This window comes from Arvicola amphibius, chromosome 14 (assembly GCF_903992535.2).
Source record: "Arvicola amphibius chromosome 14, mArvAmp1.2, whole genome shotgun sequence".
Classification (NCBI taxonomy): Eukaryota; Metazoa; Chordata; class Mammalia; order Rodentia; family Cricetidae; genus Arvicola; species Arvicola amphibius.
In genome coordinates this window covers 50,943,786-50,971,716 of record NC_052060.1, presented here as the reverse complement: position 1 = coordinate 50,971,716, position 27,931 = coordinate 50,943,786, and the positions used below count along the sequence as shown (strand labels likewise).

At 41.1% G+C, this 27,931-nt stretch overlaps 1 protein-coding gene across 1 annotated transcript in view; it reads right to left on the bottom strand.

The window, feature by feature from the left end:
* Col24a1 (collagen type XXIV alpha 1 chain) overlaps positions 1 to 27,931 on the bottom strand; it is a 258,382-nt gene that overhangs the window by 168,816 nt on the left and 61,635 nt on the right. Inside the window, exons 15-21 of the mRNA XM_038311332.1 lie at positions 26,222 to 26,275; positions 25,381 to 25,425; positions 22,331 to 22,384; positions 22,208 to 22,252; positions 21,922 to 21,975; positions 21,659 to 21,712; positions 17,092 to 17,145 (exon numbers count right to left, since the gene is read on the bottom strand). Of these exons, the coding sequence (XP_038167260.1) occupies positions 17,092 to 17,145; positions 21,659 to 21,712; positions 21,922 to 21,975; positions 22,208 to 22,252; positions 22,331 to 22,384; positions 25,381 to 25,425; positions 26,222 to 26,275 (360 nt within the window). The remainder of the gene's footprint in view (positions 1 to 17,091; positions 17,146 to 21,658; positions 21,713 to 21,921; positions 21,976 to 22,207; positions 22,253 to 22,330; positions 22,385 to 25,380; positions 25,426 to 26,221; positions 26,276 to 27,931) is intronic.

The window sequence follows — 27,931 nt, the reverse complement described above, 5'->3', positions numbered from 1 at the left end:
AGCAATTCCATGGATTTGAGTAGAAAACACACTGCAGCTGACTCCCATATGTTCAGCATCGTGAAAGCCCAGCAGAGAAGGTCCTCAAACAACAGACCGTGTGGTTCCTTATGATGCAACACGTCCGCCCCCAGTTCCACAGAGCATCCATGCATTTTCGACATCGCTCTTAAAGGCACTGGCAAGACCAGACAGGAAGTCCACATGCATTCTTGTAAAGGCCACACAAAGCTATACCAAACTCACAATTTTTTAAAAAAGACCCTGTTATTTGATATTTAGGAATCAATAATCAATAGTGAAAAAAATGATAGACTATAGTAGGGTGGGAGGTAATGGGAGGATAGAAAATTTACCAATCTAAATAAGGAAAGGGAGGGGTTTGGAGATGGATTAGATCTCCACTCACTTGGTTTTGATGATGTTTTCACAATTTATTCATATGTCAAAAATGAAGCTATGTAATGTTTCAGGTGCAACAGTGCATAGCTGTACTCTCAGCACAGGAGGAGGAGGAGGAGGCAGGAGATGTGGAGTTGGAGGTTATCCTTAGCTACCTTGTAAATTCATGACCAGCCAAGGCTATAGGAGACCCTGTACCAAGAAAAAATGGTTGAATTGTATAATTTATATGTATGCAATTGTCATAGAGCAATACTTCAATAAAGCTGACAAGGGGAACAACTAGGGTTGGATGGTTTAGATAATCATGCTGTCCTGGAAATGATTTGTTATTTATTAAAAGATCTTGAGAGGGAAGAAAATTAAGATTTATTTCCTGAACTTCTTCCCAGGTAAAATTCAGTGAAGTTTGGGTTTTGAGTTATTTCACAAGTAACAACAGCACGATCATCATTTCATTCATGTGTTTAGAGAAACATATTTAGAGACACTTAATATCTGCCATCTAGCTGACTCACTAGGAATTCCTCTGGCTGTTTTAATTAATGAACAGCAGTCTGCACACTTTAGCACAACTGAATGTTCCAGGCACTGTTCTTGGCACTGAGTGTACTCTTATGGAGAAGTCCTGGCTTCATGGAAATACATTCTGAAGACTTGATCTCAGAGAAATAATGCATGAATATCTTAGTGTCAGTCAGGGGTGTGTGCAACAAACAGCACATTTATAATGCTGGAATCAACTATGGACCCACAGCTTAGTATTCTCTTTTAATTTCTTTTTCAAATAGACTTACTGCTCTTTTGAACTACATAGGCATGCATTTAGGCCTCATTAAAAAGAACACAACCTGCCCCAGGTTCTGCCATCATGTGATATATTGCCAACTCAATGCCATGTAGTCTATGATGTCCCTTAGGGTTTGCCTCAGCCAGATTCAGTAGTGTGCCTCCTGAAATTTTGCAGAACTTTGTAAATGTGGTGTGTTAGTTAGAGTTCTTTAGAGCAGTGGTTCTCAACCTGTGGGGCGCCACCCCTTTGGGAGTAAAATGGCCCTTTCATGGGGGTTGCATATCAGCTATCCTACATATCAGATATTTACACTATAATTCATAAACAGTAGCAAAATTTTATTTATAAAGTTGCAACATAAATAACTTTATAATTGGGGGGTCACCACAACAGGAGGAACCGTATTAAAGGGTCACAGCTTTAAGAAAGTTGAGAACTATTGCTTTAAAGGAGCACACACACACACACACACACACACACACACACAAATACACACATATATGAGCACACACATATGATTTGTTAGAATGACTTATAGACTGTAATCTAACAATGGATGTTTACCAATGGAAGGTCCAAGAACACAATAGTTGTTCAGTCCATGAGGCTGATTGTCTCATCTGGTCTTCAGCATATGCTGGAATCCTGAAGAGATAGGCTCTAATGCCACGGGAGGAATGGACACACTAGTGAGAGCAGAAGCAAGCAGGCAAAGAGAGAGCAAGCTTCCTTCTTCTATGTCTTTTATTTAGGCTGCCACGGAAGGTGTGGCCCAGATTAAGGGTGGATCTTCCTACCACAAAAGATCTGGCTTAAAAGTGTGTCTTCTCACTTCAAATTATCTAATTAATAAAAATTCCTCACAGGTGTGCCCAGCTGCTTGGGTTTTAGCTAATTCCAGTTATGGAATTAACATTAACAATGACTAGCCATCACCAGCCATGAGTAGCCATCATAATGGCTACTTCATACCAGGCATTTGACATCATGATCAAGAGAATATTTCTCCATTCCAGTGAGATGTGTACTCATGGAGGAAGATAGATGCATCTAGACTAACTTGATTCCTCCAGAGTCACAACCACTCATTCATCTCTCACGTGACTCTTTCACTGTGTAGATCTTAATTTTTCAAACTAGAATATATATATTTTTCAAACTATGGGTGATATGTTAAAATATATTCTGCAATGTTGATTTGGTATAGCTTAGAGCTTAGTAGAAACTCAATAAACAGATTTTATCTGCTGATTTAGCCACATGCATTCTTTAATGTGTGTGTATGTGTGTGTATGCATGTGTGCATGTGTGTGTATGTGTGTATATGTATGTGTATGTACATATATGTGTGTATGTGTATGTGTGTATGCGTGTATGTGTGTATGTGTGTGTATATGTGTGTATGTATGTGTATATGTATGTGTATGTGTTTGTGTGTGTATGTGTGTATATGTGCGTGTATGTGTGTATATGTATGTGTATCTGTGTGTATGTGTGTATGTGTATGTGTGTATATGTATGTGTGTATATGTATGTGTATGTGTGTGTATGTGTGTATATGTATGTGTATGTGTGTGTGTGTGTGTGTGTGTGTGTGTGTGTGGTGGGTATGAGCACATGAGCACAGCGCACACAGAGGACAGAAGAGAGCATCAGATCCTCCGGAACTGGAATGACAGGAAGCTGGTTGGAAGCTGCTGTGTAGGTCCTGGAAATTGAACATAAGTCCTCTACAAGAGCAGCAGACACTCCTCACCACTGAGCTCTCTCTCTAGCTTCTATGAGCACCACTTTTAAAATGGCAACTAAAGAAAAAATTCTTAATGAAATCCAAATCACAAAAGATATCAAGGAAGTAACTGACGTAATTGAACGGAGTTCCTAACATTAACGCAACTGTTAACAGAGTAGCCACAGGCTGGTGCTGGCTTATCCTAGTTGACTGTACTGAAATGTTAAAATGAACATTCAGAAGAATGCCTCTATTTGATATGAACAGACTTGCCAAACTACTCTTTGTTTCAAATGAAGACCACCCTGATGGAAAAAGAGGACCCACTAACTGGCCCCTCCTGGCAATCCCTTGATTAGTGGTCTTGACTCACTTGTGATAAACAGCTGGCCCTGTTTATTAAAATCAGCATCCCAAACTCAAATAGTTGGCATGAGCAACAGCCCAGGGGAGTTCACAGCTGAATCAACAAACACCCTCACTCTCCTGCTACCATGTTAGAAGCCAGTGTGTGATCAGTGCTCAAGACTGATGCTCCTATGCCTAGAGAAATTGCAAAATCTCCTGAATATCACTGATACGTTTCTATTAAAAACAGACTTTCAATACCACTCTATGAGGAACAGAAATGCACAGATCTCCATGTCGTTATTACAGCAAGCTCATAACTTGATGGAAATAATCAAAATTTTAACAACAGCTATGTTTTGAAGTGTTGTAAGGGGATTTTTATCCAGATGACCTCCATCCAGGGGCAGTTCTCATGAATGTGATGGCAAATACCAACACTCAGGACAGCTTCTGAACACTTGGCTTTCACAAACTGAACCTAGGACTCAGAGCTTCCTGTATGAAGGAACTAACAAGAACTATTGGCTAGTCCTTGAGCAGACATCTGATCACATGGTATGATTAACTTCAGGAGTATTGGTTTTTCCATTCATCCAGACTCTCTTGCTCCATGTGTGATACCGGGCATTGGATAATCAGAGACTTTTCCTTACCTTAGTTTCAGGTGCCCATTCTGGGTTGAAATGGAGACATCTTTGGGAGGGAAATACATCGCTTTTAATTATCAATCACTGACTGCTCAGAATGAAACCTATTTATCTGGTCCTTCACTAAAAACATGCTGTAACTAAAGGACAAATTACACAAAGGAAAAGAACCATGTTCTTTGAGATGGTTAAGAATCCATGACCAACCCGGGCCATGGTGGCACACGCCTTTAATCCCAGCACTCGGGAGGCAGAGGCAGGCAGATCTCTGTGAGTTCGAGACCAGCCTGGTCTACAAGAGCTAGCTCCAGGACAGGCTCTAAAGCTGCAGAGAAACCCTGTCTCGAAAAACCAACCAACCAAACAAACAAAAAAAGAATCCATGACCAAGAGCATAGAGGCAAGAGAGCAGGAGGTCCAGAAAAGAAACTTTTTTTTTAACCAAAACTACAATTTTTCTCTAAGGACTAAACTGTTCCTAGTCTTTCAAGAAATGGATTTCTTGAATTTCATTTTCATTTTATAAAATATCAAACACAATGCAAGGGGACTTTTGGCATATTGAATACTAATTTCTAAAATATAAGCCATTTGAAGATAGGACACAATTTAATTAATTTTAATTAATCTTAGCATCTGATTCTTTAGTGATGATTCCTAAAAGATCTGTAGGAAATGAACAACATAACAGATTATCTAAAGAGAAGGTGAAAAGGACAAGTCTGGTGGAAATCTTGAGTTTTGAGAATCAGCCAATCACACACATATTCATACCTTTTAGTCATATATATATATATATATATATATATATATGCATGTGTTGTGCATTTGGTGTGTGTGTGCATGTGCGTGCATGTGTGTGTGTCTACACATGCGCATGTGTTGGGGCGGCTGACCAATCCCTGCTCTGAGGGGCGTGGCCGCTCCAGGGGAGAAAGGTACCTTTAAAAAGAACCAGGTTTGGGATAGGCGCCCTGTTTTCTCCCTCTTGGTTCGCTGCTCTTCGCTGGAACCTTGGCTCTGTAAGTTTACCCCACTTCCTTCCTTTATTAAAGCTGATTATTTCGGACAAGGCTAGTTTTGATTATTTCCCATTGCCGCCCGACCGCCACGCTACACGCATGTCCATGTGTTGGATAAGGATGAAGAGGACATCGGAGATCAACATTGTCATCAGAGGTCTAAGAGATACAGGGATGAAGGCTGCTATTAGAACAGTGTTTAATTCACCGGGGAGTGACAGAGTCTGCCACAGTCTCAGCTATAGCTGCTGGGTCAGATGCAGTGTCACTGAGACAACGGATGACTAAGACTTCCCATCTTTGCTGTGTAGTTACTGATTTAGCAAATGCGTCCTTTTCCTTTATAATTATAAGAAAGGATACAAAGTTTGCATTCGTGTGGGTTAGATTATAGTCACTTATAATTTTCCTACGTTCCTAGACTTCTGTCATAATAATATAGTCTGAAGGGGTTTGAACTATTAGAATATGCTACATAACAATACACCAACCCACTAAACATATAACATTATACTGAATGAATATTCCAGATAGTGAGAATAAACTCCAGTAAGTTTCAAGGGATGGCCAATTCTCTAAGGTTTTCTCAGTCTAGTGACCACAAATGCACTGGACTGTCTCCTATAGGGTAACTTAAGCACAATATTATGCACTGTGTCACCAAAAGAAAGAACAGGCCAGTTTGGATTCTGAGAGCAAAACATTCTATATGTAAGAGTGCCACTCTTTTCTATGTACTGAGTGTAGCACAAGTAATAAAAACCCTGAGACAGAACTGGATTTCAAACAGAAAACCAGAAAAGCAAGGCAGCCAAGCCACTAGAGAAGTCTTACCTCTATCAAGGCTGGGCGACCACAAACTAAACGGTCCAAAGCTTCTCTCTCCTCCCATTTTATATTCCCTCTAGTGCTGGGATTAAAGATGTGACTCCCTAGTACTGGGATTAAAGGTGTGAGGCACCACCACCTGGATTTGTTTCTGCATTGATTTTGTACAGTCCAGAATGGCCTTGAATTTATAGAAATTCATCTGACTCTGTCTCCCAAATCCTGGGATTAAAGGTGTGACACCATTGTCCGACCTCTAGTGGCTTTAGCTTTGCCTCTGGTCTTCAGACAAGATTATTTATTGAAATACAAGGAATACACCCCTACAACTGTGTATTCTGAAGATTGCTAGTGCAAGGGGAGCCCCACACAGTGCTGATGTGAACACCTCACTCTCAAAGTGCCTGCAGCATCAGAGAAGTGGAAGACGCAGACAGATGCTCTATAGCTCACAATGGTCTTCAGCAAGAGAACCATGCTACCTTTAGAAGGCTGGGGTGAAGTCACGTAGTCCACAGCAGAAAAGAATAAGACCTTTGCGAAATAACTCTCGGTGTCAGTGGGTCTTGGTAGGGTAAGAGTGCTTGACCCTCAACTATCAAGAGAGTCCACACCCAAAACTTCCCAATATTTCCTGAATTCTATGGGGACTGCCAAGTCATAAATTGAGATGGAAAATTTTATAACTACAATTGAATACAGGTCTAGTGAGCACAAAATAACCCCCTGAAAGACACGGAGTTTGCATTCTGCCCAGACTTCCAGGTTAGCCCTCGGAGAAGCATCAGATCATCTCTCCTGACTTTTACACAGAACAAGACAGGTTGCCATGGCAAGGCAGGACTCATATACCCAGACAGAGCAGGGAAAAAAAGGCTGGGCATGATCTAGGGTGGGTCAGCTTTGGTGGGTGTTAGCTGGAGTGGACGGCTGGAGATGCATAACACAACTATGGATACTCTGAGTTATGGCAGGGAGGAAAGATTTGCTTAATAGGTAGGTGTAAGAGAAGGCTGGCAGGACATTCTCTTCCTGAAAAGACATGACCTCAAGTGGGATGGTAGAGCCATCTGGGCAAAGATCCAGGTACAAGAGACGTAGAAGTAAGGAAAAGAATGGCTAAAGTCACAGAAAGGATATGTGGGCCAAAGCACAAATGGTAAAGGATCTTGTATCACATATTCAGGCCCACTAGGGAGCACATGTCAAAGATCCACTAACAACCAACTGCACACGTCATGTCTATCTCACATGAACTAGCCTTTCTTCATCGGCAACCTTCAGACTAGATTGGGTAGCATCTGAGAAAAACAGACAAGGTCAGAATGGGCTATGCATTGGTCTAAAAGATGGACTGCCCTTTGCCAAGCAAGATAACAGTTACTGTTGATGCTATTAGTCCAAACTGTCAGCAATAGAGACAAACACATTTGCCAGTATGGCATCTTCCCCCGGCCCCAGGAAGTCAACTAGACACATGGTGACTTGGTATACTACCTACCCTCAGTCCCTCACCATCTAAGTGCTATCAGCATCTTCACAGACAATGAGTACCATCTGCTTCTACTGCATCTGGAGCTTCATCCCCACGGTGCTGAATGTCTGACCCATAGCATCTAATTCCACTGATCATGGTTTCTGAAGCAGAGCCTTCTTCATGTGGTAGGAGATTGGACCCAAGATACAATCTTCTGGCCTTAAGCTAGTGGCAGCCTTCCTCATTGGTCACTGAAGCAGCCTTTAAAGTTTAACAAAACTGACACGTGACATATTCATTAAAAACACTCTACCTGGCGCTTGTCTCAAATAGGGAAGATATAAGGATACCAAGAAGTTGGAGGAGGTGCGGTTCTATTTATGGTAATTCTTAGTGATATTATGTACTTCATGTTTCATGCCATACAATCCTAGACCCTACAGGTCCTGGCATCCAAAAGTGTCTCTCTTGATAAGAAATACCACAGATTCCCGGAAAATTTAAACGTAAGGCTGCCCCTGGGGCTCTTTAAACTTCTTGTGGCCATATATGAGCAAACAGAAAGAAGTCATTCTACAAGCATGCCTAATGGACTGTGAAAAACATAAGCAAGGGGATGATTTTTACCCAATAAAACTGGAAGGAATACACAGGGAATACAGATAGAAAATTGGGGGAAGGGACTCCTGGTATGTGTCCTTTAGTCATGGAAATTTAGCTTAGACTACCAGTAAGATGCCTAGACCAGCTGAGGGTGAGAAAGTATAAAGCAGAGAGCAGAGGATGGAGAGGAGAAGAAAGAGTGGTGGTCTCATGGACAGCTGAACCGTTAAGGGTGTAGACCCTCTTTGAAACTGAGGCACATCAAGTAGATCCATGTAAAGAAAGACACAGCAGATATAAGTAAGTAAGAAGGAATGGCAAACTTTTATAGCCTAGAACTTCCATCTGATAATTTTCTTGTCACATAGACTTCTAATATTTAAAAAAATGAACATTCAGTGGGTCAACAGGAAACAGGATCAGGTTCCGTAAAACAATGACAGCTTTGTCACAATGGCATACAACCTCGAGTGTATATTACAGGGGGAAGAAGCCTATCCAAAAATGCTCTCTACTGTAATTCCAACTCTATGACATGCCACCCAAGCGGTGGAGACATACAGAGATAACCAGCTGTTATGACTTTCAGCACAACTAGGAAGACTACAGATGAGGTTTAGGGCGTTGTCACTATGATGATGGGCATGTGCCATTATGCATTTGTATAAACTCTTAAGATGTACAATACTGAACGATATAATGTGTTCAACAAAACGCTTGTATGTTTCATCAAATGTGACCATCACACCCAATTTTAAAAATTAGGAATTGATATTTTTTTATGCAATCAAATATGTAGGTAATTTAATTCTGATCCCTGAATTTAGATCAGGAGAAATCACTACATTTCCAGGGAGTTTAGGGGCCAGGCAAGGTTGTATGGTATTTCCAACTCTAACACTGTATTAGTGTCCTCATGGTGCGGTTCCTCACGAGAACTGAGTCAGCGCTGCGAGCACGGGGAAAGACGGACTCAGATAACATGGGTTTAGGAATCACACAAAGGCACAGCTGCAAAGCCTGAGAAAAACAGGGCGAACCTAACTCAGAAGAAAGGTTTCAAAATTTAAAATAACACCGGGAAACCAACGATCTTTATATGCATATGCAAAAACCTCCTAAGGAAGATAAAGGTAGGGAAACCACCAAAAATTGCAATGAAAATACAAAACTGGATCCAGGTGGTAGTGGTACACACCTTTAATCCTAGCACTTGGAGGTAGAGGCAGGCAGATCTTTGAGTTTGGGGCCAGCCTGGTCTACAGAGTGAGTACCAGTTCAGCCAGGGCTACACAGAGAAACCCTACTTCAAAGAACAAAAATTAATAATAATAATAACAATAATAAAAATGTTAAAAATTAAAAAAATAAATCTTAAAAACTTATAAAATTGAAACAAATTAAAAAAGAATTGTGCAAAACTAGCATGTGGAAAAAATTGAAAATATTCCTCAAAAAAACAGAAAATGAGATTTAAGCAAATGAAAGACAGGCATTGTTCTTGGAGAGGGTGACTCATTTGGATAATTTTATCAATGTGCACTCTTAATCTATCATTATAAACTGTAGCCAATAAAAACAATGACGATATTTTTAATGAAGCTAGATAAGACTGATGCTAAACTTTACATGGAAAATAATTCAAGTATACACAGGAAACAAGAAGCTAAGGGGATGTGTAACCATGAAAACATGCCACAAAGCTTGTGCCGTTACAAACACGGAGCCTTTATGTGGGTAATGGTGTAGGAGTAGCACAGCTCACTGCTCTAACGCAAATCAACTTTGTTTCTCCAGTTACTGTGTCATAGCTATGTGGGGTAGAGCTATGGAAGGTTGGCCTCTACCATGACACGGCTGTTACACACATGAGCTCACAGCAGCTGGGGTCTGCATACGGTTAAGGAGGTTGAAAGTTCCTCATGGAGGAAGGAAGGGGTCCTTCACCCCCACTCTAGCTGAAAGGCCAATGGCAGATTATGGTTGCTGAAGGGACAGACTCACTCTTCATTGGGGGAAGGTGCCCAGTGATGGGTTTCTCGTGCCCAAGTGAATGACTCTACACCCGTGTGCATAACTGGACTCAGAGCAGAGAGAGAAAGAGAGAGAGAGAGAGAGAGAGAGAGAGAGAGAGAGAGAGAGAGAGAGAGAGAGAGAGAGAGAGAGAGAGAAAGAAATTGGGAGGCAAATGGGAGATGTTGGTGGAGTGTGGGAAGTCTTGGAAGGGAGGAGTATATACAGATATGAAAGTTTCAAAAAAGTTGAAAAGGGAGTTTAAAATAATAAAACCTAGGGACTGAGGAGAAGGCTTAGAGATTAAAGCATTTGCTACTCTTATAGCGGACATGAGTTCGATTCCAGCACCAACCTGGTCAGCTCACAACCACCTGCCACTTCAGCTCCAGGGGAACTGACACTTTCTGTTGGTATCCAAGGGCACTTGCAGTCACATGCATGCACATACATAGCAAATAAACCTAAAATCTTAACAATAAATAAATAAATATGAATGCTTCTCCCAATGTAGAATCAAGTAAGGTGTTTAGTCAAAGGGGTTTGTTTTCTCTCAGTCCTGGCTTAGTCCTTTACAGGTTCCCGCTCCTATAAACTTTCTGCCTTTAGGTCAGATTCACCCTGCCCTGCCAGGGCTGTTTATTCTCCTTGCCTGCCCAGCTGCTCTCAGATGGATAGTAACTGGAGGGCTTCCACAGCAGAGCTCATTAGTGGCTTTCTTTCATTACTTTATATTATAAACACTGTAGAGTGCTGTCCCTGTGCCATGCTCTGCTGCGCTGAGTGGTAGCAATGACTTTACAAGGTTACAGAACCACATGGCGGACAATTTCCAGGCACAGAATGGGAGAATGCTCAGACTCTTCCCAAAGTCTAATGGCTTCCTGGTTTGGCAACACTTTCCTTCCATGGAAACAATGGGACTTCAGTGATAAAGAGCAGAAAGATAAAATGTGTTTATTTCCATTATAGTTTTTACTTTCTAAATTAGCACTCAGAGTCATGAGTTTCATTGTACAATTTCCACCCACACTGGGTTTTAGCAGATCTGTCCACACTCCCCTTAGCCCCTGCCTCCCTCCAGAACCTCCCCACACTCTCATGTTACATATATCCCAGAACTCTCCTTTCATCTCTTCTTTGACTTCACCCTCACTTAAGACGTCTTCCTTCCTATTGTCTAGGCTCTAGTTCTCTGGCCTATCCCCATACACTTACACACATAGAAATAAAGATCTCGGGCTTACAGATGAGAGAAAATGTGCTATTTGTCTCACTGGGTCTGGGATAGTTCACTTAAGCTAATAATTTCCATTGCCATCCATTTTCCTACAAATGTCATGATTTCATTTTATGGCTTAATAAAATTCCATTGTGTATATACACCGTATAAAATGTGGTTATTGTTGCTGTTAATCACCCATTGGATACCCTAGGTGAACCCAACTCAGCACTGTGGGGGCTGGCCCTAAGCATCTCGGTTTCTTTCCAAGTTCTTTATGTGATGGTGATGTCCAGGGTGGTTGAAAGGAAAGTCACAACTCTACAGTTGGCACCAATTTATTGTCAAAACTTAAACTTCCACTGGACTAAATGAGTACTTTGTCTAGACCTTTGATGGTCATAGTACTGAACCATCAAGTTGTGCTAACTGACATTAAATCATCTCTCTGTTCTCGGGGCTCCTTCTCCTCATTCTCAGATGTACACACAGCATCACAAAGTGACCTTCTAAAAGTATAGACCAGGGGCTGAGGAGATGGCTCAGGAATGAAGAACTCTTGATGTCCTTCCAGAGCGCTTGAGTGGGATTCCTTGCATCCATGTTGGGGAGCTCACAACTTTTCTATCCCAACCCCGAGTTCATCTCCCTCTTTTGGCCTCATTAGGCAATTGCACTCATAGGGCCCCCCACCCCGACCCTATCCAGTCCTGTCTCTCAAAATATTAGAAAAATAAATGTTTTCAAAAAGCATGAATCAGCCGGGCGGTGGTGGCGCACGCCTTTAATCCCAGCACTCGGGAAGTAGTGGCAGGCGGATCTCTGAATTCGAGGCCAGCCTGGTCTACAAGAGCTAGTTCCAGGACAGGCTCTAGAAACTACAAGGAAACCCTGTCTTGAAAAACAAAAATAGCATGAATCAGATACACTCTACTATTGCCCCACCTAAACCTTTTATAACTTTTGATCTTAAACAAAACAGGCTCATTCTCTCCTTTACCTTATCTCTCTCTTCCTCTCGACTCCCTCCCTACCCCTCTCTCTAAGACAGTGGCTTCTGCCTATAGTGGTGTCATAGTGGTGGCAGCTACAGCTTATTGTTCACATTAGACATAATAATTAACAATAGTCATTACACAGTCTCTATCTAGATCTACCGTTTTAGTGATATATTAGCATCTCTGCAAGTGAATTCTGCTTTGGTGCCATGATATCAATGCATGCTCAAAATGGAAACAGCATTAATATTATGAGTTGCTATACTTTATTTGAACAATGAGTACGTTTCTGTCTGTGGAAGTGGCACCTCATAAAACTGATCATATTTCATGGCTTTGGTTAGCAGTGTTTAGATTCAAATCTGAAGTCCGTACAATAAAATTGTGGCACTCAGTAGCTGTATTTGGGGGCAGAAAGTCTTTTAAAGTATTTTTATTAATTCTTTGATAATTTCATATAATGTATTTTGAGCATATTCATCTCTCAGCTCCCCCTCTAACCACCTTTTCAATCCCCCCACTCCTCCCACGTGACTTTGAGATGATTTTTCTCTCTTTTTTCTTCTCTTCCCATCAAGCCCAGCTAGTCTTCAGATTGGGACCTGCTGTGGTGTGTGGTCAGCCACCCGGGTCACACACTGATTGTCCCTGGGTCAGCAGCTATCAGGAACTGACAACTATTGGGACCATCTCTACCTTTGCATGTCTATGCTGGGACTCTGGGTGGAGCTTGGACAGGTCTCGTGCATCCTGTCATAACTGCTGTGAGTTCCTGTGTGCATCTTCCCCTGTGATGCTGGGAAACACTGTTTCCTCAAAGTCGCTTGACCATCCTCCTCTGGCTCTTATGATCTTTCTGCCTCCTTTTCTGCAAAGGTCTCCAGGCCTTGCATTGAGGGGGTGTGAGAAGTCCTTTTACATTCTAGTATTAATACAACTCAGACATGTCTTCAAGAGACTCAGTTACCCCCTACGTAGGCTTCCAAGAACTCACATTCATACACAGTCCCCTCGCTCTGATAACTTACTCCAACCCTGCTGATCTCTTTCCAGTCCTTCTCCTTCGGATTCCTATGGATGCTCCCAGAACTCATCAAATCTGCCTCGCTTTGCGGACAGAAGTTTGACTGTGTGCAGTTTGAGCTGTGATACGGGTTCTGTTCTCATCTGATTTTAACCATTTTCTAATTCACATTGTGGGTTTTTTTTTTTTCATTTAAATTGTCAATTACTCAGAAATGTGCATTTTAGTCACCAAAATTTATTTTACTGCCCTTTGATCATTAACTTAAAACTTAATTATAGGGCTGGAGACACAGCCCAGTGGTTGAGATCATTTGCTGCCCATGGGGACCAGAGTTCAGATCCCAGCACCCACATTGAGCAGCTTACAAAATTCCTGTAACTCTAGCTCCCACTGCCCTCTTCTGACCTCCGTGGGCACATGCAAACATATGTACACATACACTCACCCAGACACACACAGACAAGCACAAACATAAATAAAGAAAAACTAAAGCCAAACTCCTTTAATTGTACTATAAACACAGCAGGCCGATTTCTGGGACACAGGCAAACGGGTTTATTATTTTCAAACCCTGAGTCATAAGCTCCCCGTCAATGGCTTCACTTGCTGAGTTTGGTTCATGTAACACCTAGGGGTGCTGACTCTTTTGTTCTATCACCGCCTGCGTCCTCCTCTCCTGACCCCAGGACTGTGGTCTTTATATAAACATGAGATTCGTCTGTATGTACTACAAACATTTCCGTTCCAACAGAGCAAAACCCAAGATCTGATTTCCAACACCTTGACCTTCCTTTTATCCTTCTGCTTTTAGTTTCCATTTTAGAGTCATGATCTACATTTTCCTCAACTGGTTAAGTAGACATATGAAAATTGCATTATAACCCTACACCCTCTCTCACAAGTTGACTGAGCTGAACTGCATGGTTCAAATGTTGAAAATTATATTCCTTGTGTTTCTATCGAAATCATCCTTACCTTTCACAGACGAGGTCATACAACCTCACTGTTAATCCTTGGCTATCTCACATTTATCCTTCCAAGCAACTCGAAGGATTAATTGGTCTCCTTGTAACCCCTCCTTCTTCATAACCAGCTACTCTGTTGTCATGGCACATATTACAGAAAGTACAAGCCCCGGAATTCCATCTCCTTGCTTAGAAATCTTTGTTTAAAGCTTATGGGATAACCATAAACTTGACAGCTAAGAACTTGCAGCTGAGAAAATTCATCTATTATGCAAAGAAAACCATTTTAGCTTTGATTTTCTGTTAAAAATTCTTTAAATTCTTCATCCCCAGCTACATTAAAAGTCTAAAGTTTATGCTGAAACATGAAAGGGCTGGACCTGCAGATTCAAGGCTGCAGGATCTCCAAGACATAAATAAGGTAACAATAGGATATCCAAGAGGAGCCCCAGTGAGGGTCCAGCATCCAAGGTACAGCAGAAGCCAGAGGCCTCAAGCCAGACCAAATACTCACTGCACTGCACACTCACACGTAAAGTTGTATGGACTGAAGGGTCCAACTCACTGTCACACTGAAGCTTCCACATTGAGGCTTTATTTTCTTTTTGTTTCTTTCTTCTTTTTTGTTTTTTGTATGTTAGTTAACTAGTTTTGCTTTGTTTTAAATTTCATTTTCGCAGGGAGGTTGAAAGGGCAGAGGGATAGGGAGATGAAAGGGATCAGGCTGCATGGTGTGAAAAACCACAAAGAATCAACTTTAAAAAAAAGCCTGATTGGGTATAATTACGACCCTCATTCTGAATACCCATTCTTGTGTTCACAGACAGGTGTAGCTCTCACCCCTCATCAACGGAGCTTCTCCAGCAGAGGAAAGTGTCACAGAAATCCATGACTAGTCAAATGCAGAGAGCAACAAACCATCGGGTGCCCATCACTGACGGATACTTCTAAACACAACCCATACACCTAAGGCTCAGGGAGCAAGGCAGAAGAGTGGAAAGAAAAAAACCGTAGGAGCCAAAGACCCAATCATCTGCTGCAAGGCAGTGCCTTGTATCCAGGCACATATGCAACCCATGTTTATGAGCTAGAAGACATTATCATTGCTAAATTGCTGCAAATGACCTTGTCCTAAGCCTTGAGAGACTACGAGTAACACCTCTGGAAAATACAGCAGACCACAAAGAAGCACAGAGCCGTTGGCTGGCAGGATCTTTTTTTTTTTTTTTTTTTTTTTTTTTTTTTTTTTTTTTTTTTTTTGGTTTTTCGAGACAGGGTTTCCCTGTAGTTTCTAGAGCCTGTCCTGGAACTAGCTCTTGTAGACCAGGCTGGCCTCGAACTCAGAGATCCGCCTGCCTCTGTCTCCCGAGTGCTGGGATTAAAGGCGTGCGCCACCACCGCCCGGCTGGCAGGATCTTTTAAAAGCAACATGGAGTTAAATATATGAAGACAATGTTTTTTAACTGTAGATGAAAAAACGATGAAATTTCAAAGAAATGGGGAAAATGAACATCTTTGGATGATTAAGCAGTAGCAAAAGACTTAACTTGTGCACCTAGAGCCACGCTTTATGCAAAACAAGATTATTAAAACAATAGCGAAACATGAGACAGAGCTGCCCTCTGCAAGGCAGATGCTACTCATAATAACTTCAGTTACAACAGTGTGCAGGTGGACTAAGAACAATAGTCATTTAAAGGAATTCCCTTGCAGTTAGAGTCTTCATCTTGGGTAAAAGGAGTCAGGCAAACCCTATTTGTTCCGGAAAAGCTTCCATTAAATTTGATGGAATAAAAGATGCTGGGTTCATTTGAAAAGACAAACTCTTGTCAACCTCCAGTTCTAATTTCTCACTCAAAACAATGTCTCTCTCAGGGCAGCATCAATGCGCTGCGGCATTTCACACCCCACAGCTTCCTCATCAACAAAACCAGGTGTAACGTCAGGTTTGGTATTTGATCTGCCATCGGTGAATGTGTTTTAAATTAGACAGACTGTAGCAGGTATCTAAAGAAGTCACCAACCCATGAGGAGTAGCTGTGGAATAAGACCTGTAGTCTGCACAGAGGGAGAAGCCATTGCACACTCCTGTCCTGGGACCTGCCTAGGGCTCCGCCACTAGGGAGCTGTTAGTTCTCTGATTTACTTATTCAGAAGTCAACTTATATTCTCGGCATTGTTGCTGCATCTGTTACTCTGAGTTAGACTTGGGGTGTACAAATGCAGAAGTTTTATCTCACACAGAACATCTGGAATTTATGAAATGATTCAAGAACGCTTTACTACCACAGTTTCTGCTCTGTGGAGGCTTTCAAGAAAGAGATTCCGTACCAAGCATGAAGCCAAACTCAACATTTTAAGGACTATACAAACAAACTTGATATGTCTGCTATAAGCCTAATTGCACTTATTTTAGATATGAAGTCCAAATTATACATGCATTCAGCAAGAATTGGAAGCATTTCCTACTACTAATTCAGTAGAGTTTATGGCTCTAATTGTTTACAATTCTTAACTATGTATCATCGACCAGCTATGCACAAAAGACTAGGATTTCATCGGAATAAAAATTTGGACAGTCCGGAGTTTGCATCTCTAATAAAAACCCTGGAATACAAAGTGTTCCCAAACCGTGAGGCATGTGATACAGCGTAGATGAGCTACACCTGACCCTCCATGAGGGTCCCAATCACAGCTCAGGGGCCTGGCAAACATCAGACACACGTACCTTCTGGCTAAGCACATATGAAACATAAATTTAGATTAAATCACCATTGTCATTGTGAGAAGGATTCAAAGCTTGAAAGTTTTCCGTGAACTTCAATTCATACTTAATCTTCTGTTTCCTTAGGATCTCTGATGGAGCAAATATGGTCTAAACTGCTTTTCATTGATAAACTTCAGAGAGAATCTTTCTTAGGCTTCCCACAGAAAAGCGTGTTTTGTAAAAGAAATTTAATTTTCATCATTTCTTTTGCTTCAAATTTATTATCTTTTAATCATTGATTTACCTCTGGTCCTGGAGGTCCAGCTGGTCCCTGGGGTCCTGGGTCACCTGGTTGTCCCTAAAAGAGGAGAGTAAAATCAAAATAAGAATATTAACTTAACAAATATAACTAAAAATGGAAACTGGCATTTTGCAATTGAACAGCATGATATATTATGTTGTAATAATGTTCCAGAGATTTAATTCAGAATGGCTTCAGATGCCTCTCCCTGTGTTACTTGCTGTCATCACCTGAGAGCATCAGCTGCCTTCCCTGGCTTCAGGCTTCATGCACAATCACCCCATCACCACGGTGAAACTTATTTATATATATAAGGTCCGTGATGAGATATATACTAGCTTCTGTTAGCTATGCCAACAAATTAACCAGACAAGTACCTCATACAAGTAGCCATGAAAATGTGTATGTGTATGTATATGGATGTATATGTGAATGCATGTTTTTACATGTGTGCATATGAACGTCTGTTTATGTGCATGTATATGTATGTGTATGCATGCATGTATGAGTACGTATGTGTGTATGTGTATGTACATGTCTATATGTGTGCATGTGTATGTGCATATATGTATGTGTATGTTTCTCCGGAGACAGGTTGAGCAGCAGTGCAGAGTTCTAGAAGTGGGTTTGCTTTTTATAATCAGAGTCCTAGGGACACATCTGAAAATTTCTCTCCTCTTTGCTACTGTAAGTGGCTTGATAGAATAATTATGATTCACCTGGGTTGAAATCCTAGCTGCTAGGTGTCTCCAAATCTCCCTCGTCCCATCAAAAAGACAGGGAGGACAATGACAAGGCTAACATTCTCAGAGTCATTGTGAGGTTAAATGAGACAATGTCTGGGCACTGCAGAGCCAGGACACACAGAAGGGATGGACATTAACCAAAGCCATAGTGATGGGCTGTCCACTTCCTGTCTGTGCTCCTTGCCTGGCTTTGCCTGCAATTCCCAGATCACTATGATCCTAGAATTAAAGGTTGTGGGGAGTGGTTTGAACTTGCAGCCAGGGAAGGCATCAAGGGTAACAGCATAGACCAGGGGAGAGGAATATGGGGGCACTCTGGCTTCCATAAGAAAACTGCCGAATTGTCTGCCTTTGCTCTCGGCCGCCATGTGAGCTTTTCATCTGATTAAACTAGGCGTCAGATGACATCGGGCTGCAGGAGACAGCATGCGGGGACCCATTTCCAAACCACTGCCCTTTGCATCTTGACTGGCTCTCTTCGCAGTGCAAACGCATCTGACGTAAGAAGGAGGGGTCAGAACAGCTGCCACACTAGAAACCAGACAGTCTGGGCAAAGGCCCATTTTCAAATGGCAGAAAGAAACTTGTAAAGCATCTGAATCGGTGTAAGAGGGCATCTTAAATCTAAAGGGACGAGCACCTCCCTTAGAGTGATGGGGTGGGTCTCACTGGGGCCCTCTAGTGGCAAAAACCGATTAGGACGCAAACTAGAAGTACCCAAGGAAAAATAGCTTATCCTGAGGCCTTTGATTTGATTGGCAAGTAAATGTTAAGATAAAAATATAAATAAATAAATAAATAAATAAATAAATAAATAAATAGATGAACGGATGAATGAATAAATGAATAAATAAATAGATTGTGGGGAAATTTTATTACTCTTTCATAATAATTATTTGTTTAACAAAACTTGTTATATTATCTTTATGTGGATACCAATTTTCCTTTATGAAACGTTTTATGAAGAATTGTCAAGTAGCTTATAGAATGGAGCAGTGGGAAGTGAATCTCTATAAATAAGGAAACTTCTAGTACAGAAATGGTCAGGGGGCCAGCAAGATAGCCCAGTGGCCAAAGCACTTGCCCTCAAGCCTTGTAGCCTAAGTTCAATGTTAGGGAATCACTTGGCAGACAAAAAGAGCAGACTCTTAGGAGTTATCTCTCTCTCTCTCTCTCTCTCTCTCTCTCTCTCTCTCTCTCTCTCTCACACACACACACACAAAACTGCTAAGAACACAATAGTCTTTGCTTTCTCTCGCTCTGGGGAGGAGAGCTCCTGACCCTTCCAGAGGGGTAGCTTTCCCTGATTTCTGAACTTGCAGAACAAAGCCGTCCCTGTTCCAGAAGGCACACACCTTCCCCATCAGGCCGTGCCTACATCTGGAAAATATTCTTTCATGTTATAACTCAGATCCACTTGGAAGCAACCATAGCAACCAGTAAAATGAAAGATGACAGAAAGCTAAAGCTAGGACAAGGAAGACACCCTCAGCAGTCATCGGCCACAGCAGCAGACGAAGCTGTTAGGTCGGCACGACTTGTATAAGCACGTGTGGCGGTTCTCTTAAGAAGCAGGTTGAGTCTGTGTAAAATTTTTTCATAAAATAGGAGTCTTGTATCTTTACTGGAGAAGTTTTTCATGTCAAATATCTTGGTATTAGTAGGATACAAAGGAGTTTAGGCACCAAAGAAAAAGTTCTTTTACTAATATATCTTATGTGTGTGGTCATATGGGTATGCATGTGTGTGCAAGACTGCATGTGTGTGTGTGCATGTGCGGGCCAGAGATCAATCTTGGGTGTCATTCTGAGGCATCATCTGCCTTATCTTTTGAGACAGGGTCCCTCATTGGGACCTGGGTCTTGCTGAGCAGGCTAGGCTGGTTGGTAAACGAGCCCCAGGACCATCTTTCTGCCCCCGCCCCCACTGGGATCACAGCACATGTGCATCATTGCTGAGTTTGATCTTAGGTCCTCAGGATGCACAGCCAATAGTTTACTTGCTCATTCATATCCCCAGCCCTTGTTAAAATCAACTAAGAGTCTAAACCGTCTTGAGCTCAAAGCATATAGTTTTCAAAGTTTGGTAAAACTACAAAAGATCAACCATCTCTCTGCTAATGGAATTCCCACTGACATTAAATTATTATATTAGAATAGTACAGAAAGGAGGACAATGAGTCAGTAAAACTTATTCAGACAATTTTCATACCTCACCATAAGTAGCTTTCATTAGCATTTGTTGTGACTTCTTTTATGAACAAATAATTAGGTTAGTATGTCAAATATAAAATATTTTTCTCTTTGTTTTGTCCTCAGACATAGTGGCAACACACAGTAAAGTTTCGTTAGAGAAATACAAGCTCTAACATAATCTGACTTTCATCTTAAACACAAGAAATCGGCTATTGTGATTAGTAGCTACCCAAGGTCATAGAAGATCAAACGTCAGAGCGGGGTCTTAAAGCCATGCTGTTATCTCTTAGTCTCTTAGTCTCATTACTCATCTCTGCTGCTATAAGCACACTACGAAATGAATTGGGTCCGAGGTTAAGTGGCTCAACTGTGATTAGGCTAATGTGAGCCTGAATTTGCCCCTAGTGTTTTGACAATATGAACTGTAGGGCATGTGAGAATAGCGCTGGGTTTATTTATTGGTATCTCAGTTAGGTAACTGGCTTCTTTCAAAGGATTTTGAAAACCCTTCAAAATATAAAAAAAAAAAAAAGGAAGAAAAAGAAAAGCTCTAGCCTTCTTTCCCATCACCTCAGACACCAGTTGCTCAGTTTTGGTTCCTTCAATTCATTATCTGTGTTCTTGACTGACTCTCCTGCCCTATTAGGGACTGTAGAGCTTTTGAGATTCAACTTCAGGGCAGGAGACTTGAGCACATGGTTAATTAGATTAATTAAAATGAAAATAGGTCATCCGTTGGCATGTCATTGGATAACCCCTGCAAAATATTCTTTGGATTAAGTAATTCCTGAGAAATATTCACAAAGTGCTGGATGGATTATGTGAGGTTCTGAAGAGTAACCCTGCTTCCTGAGAGAAGGGATGGAATCAGAGGGGGCACAATAAAGTGCTCAAGAAAACATCATTTCAATACATTATTGTGTATTTAATTCTATATCCACTTTTCTATCTATAACCACTTACTTATAGCTATAAACAACACTAATATTTTACTTTTATTTGTTTATTTGAGATAGGGTTTCTCTGTGTAGCTTTGACTGTCCTGGTACTCACGCTGTAGATCAGGCTGGCCTCAAACTCAGAGATCTACCCGCTGAGTGCTGGAATTTAACATTTTAAAATAGCCTTAAAACATTAAGCCCTAAACCAGCATGGTGCCATGACTGGCAGCCTGGGCTGTGGCATGTTTCATTATTTAGGTTTGCTCAGGTGTCCACTGACTGACTGTGGACCTCACACAAGGTAATTAACTCTCTGCCTCAGTATCTTTCATCTTTAAAATAAATAGTGCCAACTTCATAGGATTGTTGTGACTATTGAATCAGGTATAAAGCACTGCCTGGCACTTTGTAAAGAATTAGGCTTACGTAAAAGCATTATTAATTTAAACATTCAGAGGTCTATATTGTCCTAAACTTTCTTTATTGTCTTTATGACTCTGTCGTTGACCTAGGGTAGGAGTCATGCTATGGAAATCGTGCTGAGAACCTGTGGGCCAGCGATCCTCTAAGTCTGAGGAGAGAAAACGTAGTGCTTGTAGGCATCTACCTCACATCCTAGATCCTTCTAACACCGTTAAGGACCAAGACACTGCTTATCACAGGAAACAAAGCGAAGGTTCAAACCTACTGAAGGTCCTGACTTTCCTCTTATCCCTGGAGGTCCTGGTGACCCGATGGTGCCCTAGGAGAAGAAATTAGGGGGAAAATATTATATTAAAGAAAGCTTTCTACTTGTATACTTCTAAACATATTGATGGGTATATATTAGAATTAAAAATCAGATCGATATCAGATCCTTAAAAATGCATGGCTGAAGTAATAAGTACTCCTTTTCTTTGAACCAATGTTTTTAGCTCTTCATTTTTAACAAGTGAGTGGTATGAAAAGTACCTTGTCTCCAGGATACCCAGGTTCTCCTGGCTCTCCCGTCAATCCTTGCTCACCCTAGAAGCACAGTATCACAGAAAGACAATGCATTATACACATGGTAAATACACAGGAAGGCACATATTCATTATAGAAGGTCTATGGGCTTCCCCACTTCTTAGAAAACTTGTAAAATACAAATTAGATGCTCTAAATAAAATCAAAATATTTAATAATATCTGTTGACATGAACAAAGTGACGAAATGGGGTGATGAATTATCTCTGTGATAATGTTAATATTGAAATCACCTTATCACCTTTGATTCCAGGTGGTCCTCTATTTCCTGAGAGGCCCTAAAAATACAAAGGGTGATATTTTGTGACATCATGGATAAATTAAAGAGAAGTATCCATAAGCAAATAGAGCCATACCATTGGGCCAGGAGCTCCCGGGGGTCCAATCGGTCCTGCAGGACCAACACTTCCCTGAGAGAAGGTAAGAAAGGTATCATTAAGCGCTCATTAGGACTGGAAAGAGGGCATGGCACAGCTAAAAAGGTTGATGAAATGAAAGCATTTTGCCCGTTTCAGCAACTTTCCTTCTGTTTTAAAACAATATTCAACTCTTAAAACTCTAAGCAGCTCGTCTTTCTTTTGATGCCTCCTGATTCTACCCGTCTACTCTAATCAGACCCCTCCATACTCTGAGCTCTATATACTTTCTGCCTGCACCATCCACTTGGCAGCATTTTCCAGATGAGTGACAGCTTGCAAAAATACTTCAGTGCCATGTTCCCCTCCAATAGTCAAATATATTAACCAACCATCTTAGCTTTCTATTTTATTCATCACTTTAGCTGCTGGGGGATGATCTTTTTGTACACTGTGAAGATGTGTCTCTTTTACCTCCTCTGCCTAAGGCACCATCTGTTTGGTTTAATAAAGAGCAGAATGGCCAATAGCTGGGCAGGAGAGAATAGGTGTCTGGGGTTGTGACCCAATTTCCTTCTCATCAACTCTCCTGGCTTCCTTGTTACTCCCCATCCCACTAACTACTTTAGTTCAGTCTCTGACAAAGGTTTCCACATGCTAAGACCGTTGTCTATGTAGCCATGGCTATCACATGCCTACACCTCCTGATACTCTGAAGGATGAGGCGAGACAATTGGAGAATTCAAGGTCAGCCTGGGCAGCATAGCAACATAGGGAGAGGACAGCTCTAAAACAACGAAGAACAAAAGTTCAAAGCTAGGTGTAGTGGCTGAGCCAGTAACCCCAGCACTTAGGAGTCTGGGGCCAGCCTTGATCTCACAGGGAGCTTGTTGGCTGGCAGGGCTCTCATCCAGAGAAGCCATGTTTCCAAAAGTAAAACCAACAACCAAATAAAAACTTCTGTTTCTGCGATTCTGAAAATGTCACTCAGTTTAGCTACAATTAAAATTATTGAGCCAGTATTATGGCCTTTTCTTTTAGATATCCACCACACATCCAGATCCCCTTCTGTGTTTACCCACTTCCTCCTTTTCTTCTTCTTTTTCTACATCCCGCACTCAGCCAGGATGTCCACTCCACCTCTCCTGGCCATGCTCTTCCTCATGACAAGTTCCGAGTCTTTGAAAATACAGTGACCAGTACCAAATGCCTTTAGCATAAGTCTCCCCGAGTCTCTTAATCAGTAACTAGCAGAGAGCAGACGTGTGAGCCATTTTCCACCCATCCCAGACTCAACCTAATAAATGTGATGTAATAGTCTCGATATCAAATGTAGAGTGGATACTGAAGCAATTAACTTTAAAATATATTTTTATTTTATACAGCAATTTCTAGAGGTCCAGTTTCCAGCATTTCCTTACTGCATGGACAGTAGTCTACATTTCTATGGTACAGATTTCAGAACGGAAAACATGACACTGGTTCTTTTGGAAGAGCCTGAGGGTTTGTGAAGTACATCGGAGACAAATTATTCCCTGCGTGTTTAATCCTGAAATGCACAGGACTGCAAGTAGCCAAGGTAATGCTTTCCAGCTTCGCAGATATTCAAGGGCAATACATCACTGCTCGCCATTCCAATGTTGCCAATAGGAAACCATCGTTCATGCGACTACAGTGGCTAGTTTATTCAAAGTTCATAGTTTTAAAGCTTATCCTAGCTTTAAAACACAATAAATTTCTGTGTTTGGGAATTGTTCAGAAATTATCTAATGGTGGAGAGACATTCTACAAACGAAAAGACATGCTTTGTGCCATTTTTTTTTACCGCAGACAATATAGCATTCTTAAATTGTCTTAAATTTGTCTCAAGATGCTTAATCTGCCAAAAAAAAAAAAAAAGCCAGGCGGTGGTGGCGCACACCTTTAATCCCAGCACTTGGGAGGCAGAGGCAGGTGAGTTCGAGGCCAGCCTGGTCTACAAGAGCTAGTTCCAGGACAGGCTCCAAAGCCACAGAGAAACCCTGTCTCGAAAATCCAAAAAAAAAAAAAAAAAGATGCTTAATCTGGCATTTTGAGATTTTGAGATGAAGGTGTTTTGAATGCATGATATCTGATTTTACTATTTTTGTGACTCTAGAAGAAATATCACTAGGACCAGGAGATATTGGGGAAAATGCTATGAAGAACTCACTAAAGCAGAAGATTACGTGGTGAAAATGGAGGACCAACTGCAGAATCATGATATTGGCACACCAGAAATCATGTGTCAAATTCTTGTCCCGAAAAATTGCAGCCTTCTAAACAGTAATGCATGATGACTTTTGGAGAGTTTCAGTCATCAGGGGAATCCGAAGGTCCTTTGCTACCCTAGACCCCTCTGGGAGAATGTGGAACAGACAGAAGATGCATGGGAACATAGTTGAGGGTGCCTGGGCTTTAGCGCCAGGGTGAAGAAAAGAGGAGCCCATAAAGCTGTAAACTTCTGATTCAAAGAAAGACACCAAAAGCACATCTTCATTATGTTAGACAAAGGAGCCAGCAGCCAATTCAGAAGAGTTCACATGACTGCATTATGGAAAGGACTGAGTTCTGGGCTTTTCAACCATGCCTGCCGTACTCAGAGGTGAGCATATCACAAGAGTAGTTAAGAAATCAAATTATGGCGGCCAACAGCGTGGAAAACCACAAGTGGTAGAAAAACTAGCATCTGTTGGCCTTCAACTGAGTAGGAAAGATGACTCCCAAAGTAAGTGGCTCTTCAAGATCTTATATTTTGGAAGAAACGGAGTCTCACTAATGTCCTTTAACAAGACAGTTACAAATTTATCCATATATATATAATTTATACATATATATACATACCATTTTAGCTTACCACGAAAGCAACAATCACCTTTTTGATTCATTCTACTAGTCTAATTTTCCTATCTGTTTGAGAAATATGTTTAATAAATGACATGAAAACTCATTTGACCAAGCTTTTAAAGCACATCTAGCAATTAAATTATACAATAAGCCATTTCATAGGAATGACATTTAGTGATACTCACTCTAATACCAGGAAATCCAGGAGGCCCAGTGCCACCTACAAGCCCCTATTATGGAAGAAAAATAAAAAGTGCATCCATTATGATTCCAATCTGCTGAGGGGTTTTCTGAATTGATGCCATATTTCAGGAAGCAATTTCAAAATTAACTTCCATCGAAAAGCATAAATTACTTTATTTTTTACAAACATGCTTTGAGATGTTAGAACTGCCCTCCAGTTTAGGGCATATAATTCTTTATGTCTTCTAAATACTTCATAAAGGAGGAAGATGCAATCAATAATCAACAATACAGAAATACTGGTCTGTATATTGCATGAAAAGACAGGTGGTCAGAATATAGAGTTTAGGAGAATTTCTTCAGATGGCTAAAAAACAATGCTTTAGCTCTCTACCTTTATTGTTATGTTAAAACATAAATAATACCTTATTTCATTATCATAAAAATCATAATATGATGATGTGTTATTATTGAATCATAATGGAATATTTTCCAGTCTGAACAGTGACACACGAATGACCCCAAGTGGAAGACCTCTGTGCATAATTGAGCAGCATGGTTGGAGCCTTCACTTATGAGGGTCAGTGTCCTGGTCATATTTATCCAACTCACCCAAACACGGCTAAAGTGATTCATTTTAATGACTACCTGCCACGATGGAGGTTTTCCCAAACAACTTGGGGTTATTTCTCATATTGAGAACTGGCAGACTGGAGTGTGCACAGAGGCGTGGAAACTGTGCAGCTGTGCTGTTTGCAAACATGCTCACAAGGATGCAATGCCCTTGCTACAGAATGTGAGTGATGCTCGAATGTCAGGCTGGACCCATCACAAGGTACTTACAGGGCTACCATCCAGACCAGCAGGGCCCCTGTCTCCAAAGTCACCCGGAAAGCCCTGCAGAGAAAGGAAGAGTGCCGTCATCAAAGCTGAAGTATACAGCGAGCTTGTTTCACTGGCTTCTTTTCTTTCTTTTCCTTTCTGCATTATAACGTTTTTCTTTTATTTACTGTATATCCCACCAGTTTTCCCTCCCTCCTCTCTTTCTAGTAACTTCACCCACCTTTGTTCCCTTCCCCCAGTGCACTCTGCCTCCATTTCTGTTCAGAAAGGGCGGGTCTCCCATGGGTATCAACAAAACATGACATGTGAAGCTGCAGTTAAGACTAAGCATTTCCCTATGTTAAGGCTGGGCATGGTGACCCAGTATGAGGACTAGGGTTTCAAAAGTCAGTAAAAGAGTCAGAGACAGGCTCTGTTCCCACTGCTGGAGTCTCACAGAAGATCAAGCTACACAATGGTAACGTATGCAGAGTGCTGAGGTCAAGAATTTTGAAACAGAAACTATGTATTCCTTGGGCTGAGGACATAGTACATTGACAGGATGCAGGCTGCTTCAATCCATGTGAAAAAGCCATGGCTCGGTGGTACAGTGGTACACATTTTTAGTGCTGGAAAGGCAGAGATAGGCAGATTCCTGAGGCTCCCTGACCAGCTAGCCTAGCTAAGCTGGTGAGCTCCAGGTCAGTGTGCAGTCCTGTCTCAAACAACAAAATCAAACCAAGGTGGATAGCCACTGAGAATGATACCTCTTGCTTGCTTCCATATATGAGAGTGCATATGTGTGAGCACACACACACATGCACACACAAACACACACATATGCACACACACACACACACAATAAAACAGGAAGAACATCAATTTCTTAAACCCTTATCTGTAATCCAGTCTTTGGATTAAATTTCAATGATTTTTAAAAACAGCACATTTTTATATTATAATAAACATTATTTCATATACCTCATAATATACAAAGAAGAATAAAATAGCAAAGATAGAATTTTTGTCACTACCTAGTCACTGAATGAGAGGTAACATAAGCAAGAGTGCATAATTCATCAGCTACCTTTGCTCTCCCATGTGGTCCCTGGCACTAAACCAGAGATGACAATTAGCAAGCACTTTCCTTATCTTGAGCTTTAGACACAGTGTAATTTATGTACATTTAATCTTCAGAACAGGTTTATTTCATGGATCCTAATGTCTTCGCTTTGTATCTAAAGAAATTAAAGTACAGGCAAGGTAAGTTTTTGGCTCCATGGTTAGGCTGCAAACCAAGGTAGTCTAATTTCAGAATCTTTTCATGGTGCTAAATCTAATAGCTCATTATTTTAGGATAAATATGAAAACTCAGTATTTTAAGTATGATTTTACAAGGGAAGGAGCAACACACCTGAACGGTGCACACGAAAGGTGTTTACAGTGTGAGCTGTCTCCTGAGAATTCCACATGGTAAAGCACGGAGGGGTGGCAGGACAACAAACTCCCCCACCGTGAATTCTATCAGAGAATAACTCAATGCCCAGTTATTTATTTACTTACTGACCACTATATATGAAGGCTTTTCTATAATGATGTACCATTAATTCTTCTGAACTTTAAAATGCACTTTTAGAAAGTTTTCTTCATCATCACTATGATCATCAACATTATTTGGGTCTGAACATGTATTGTGTTTCTATAGTGTGAGTGGGCATACATGTATGGTGG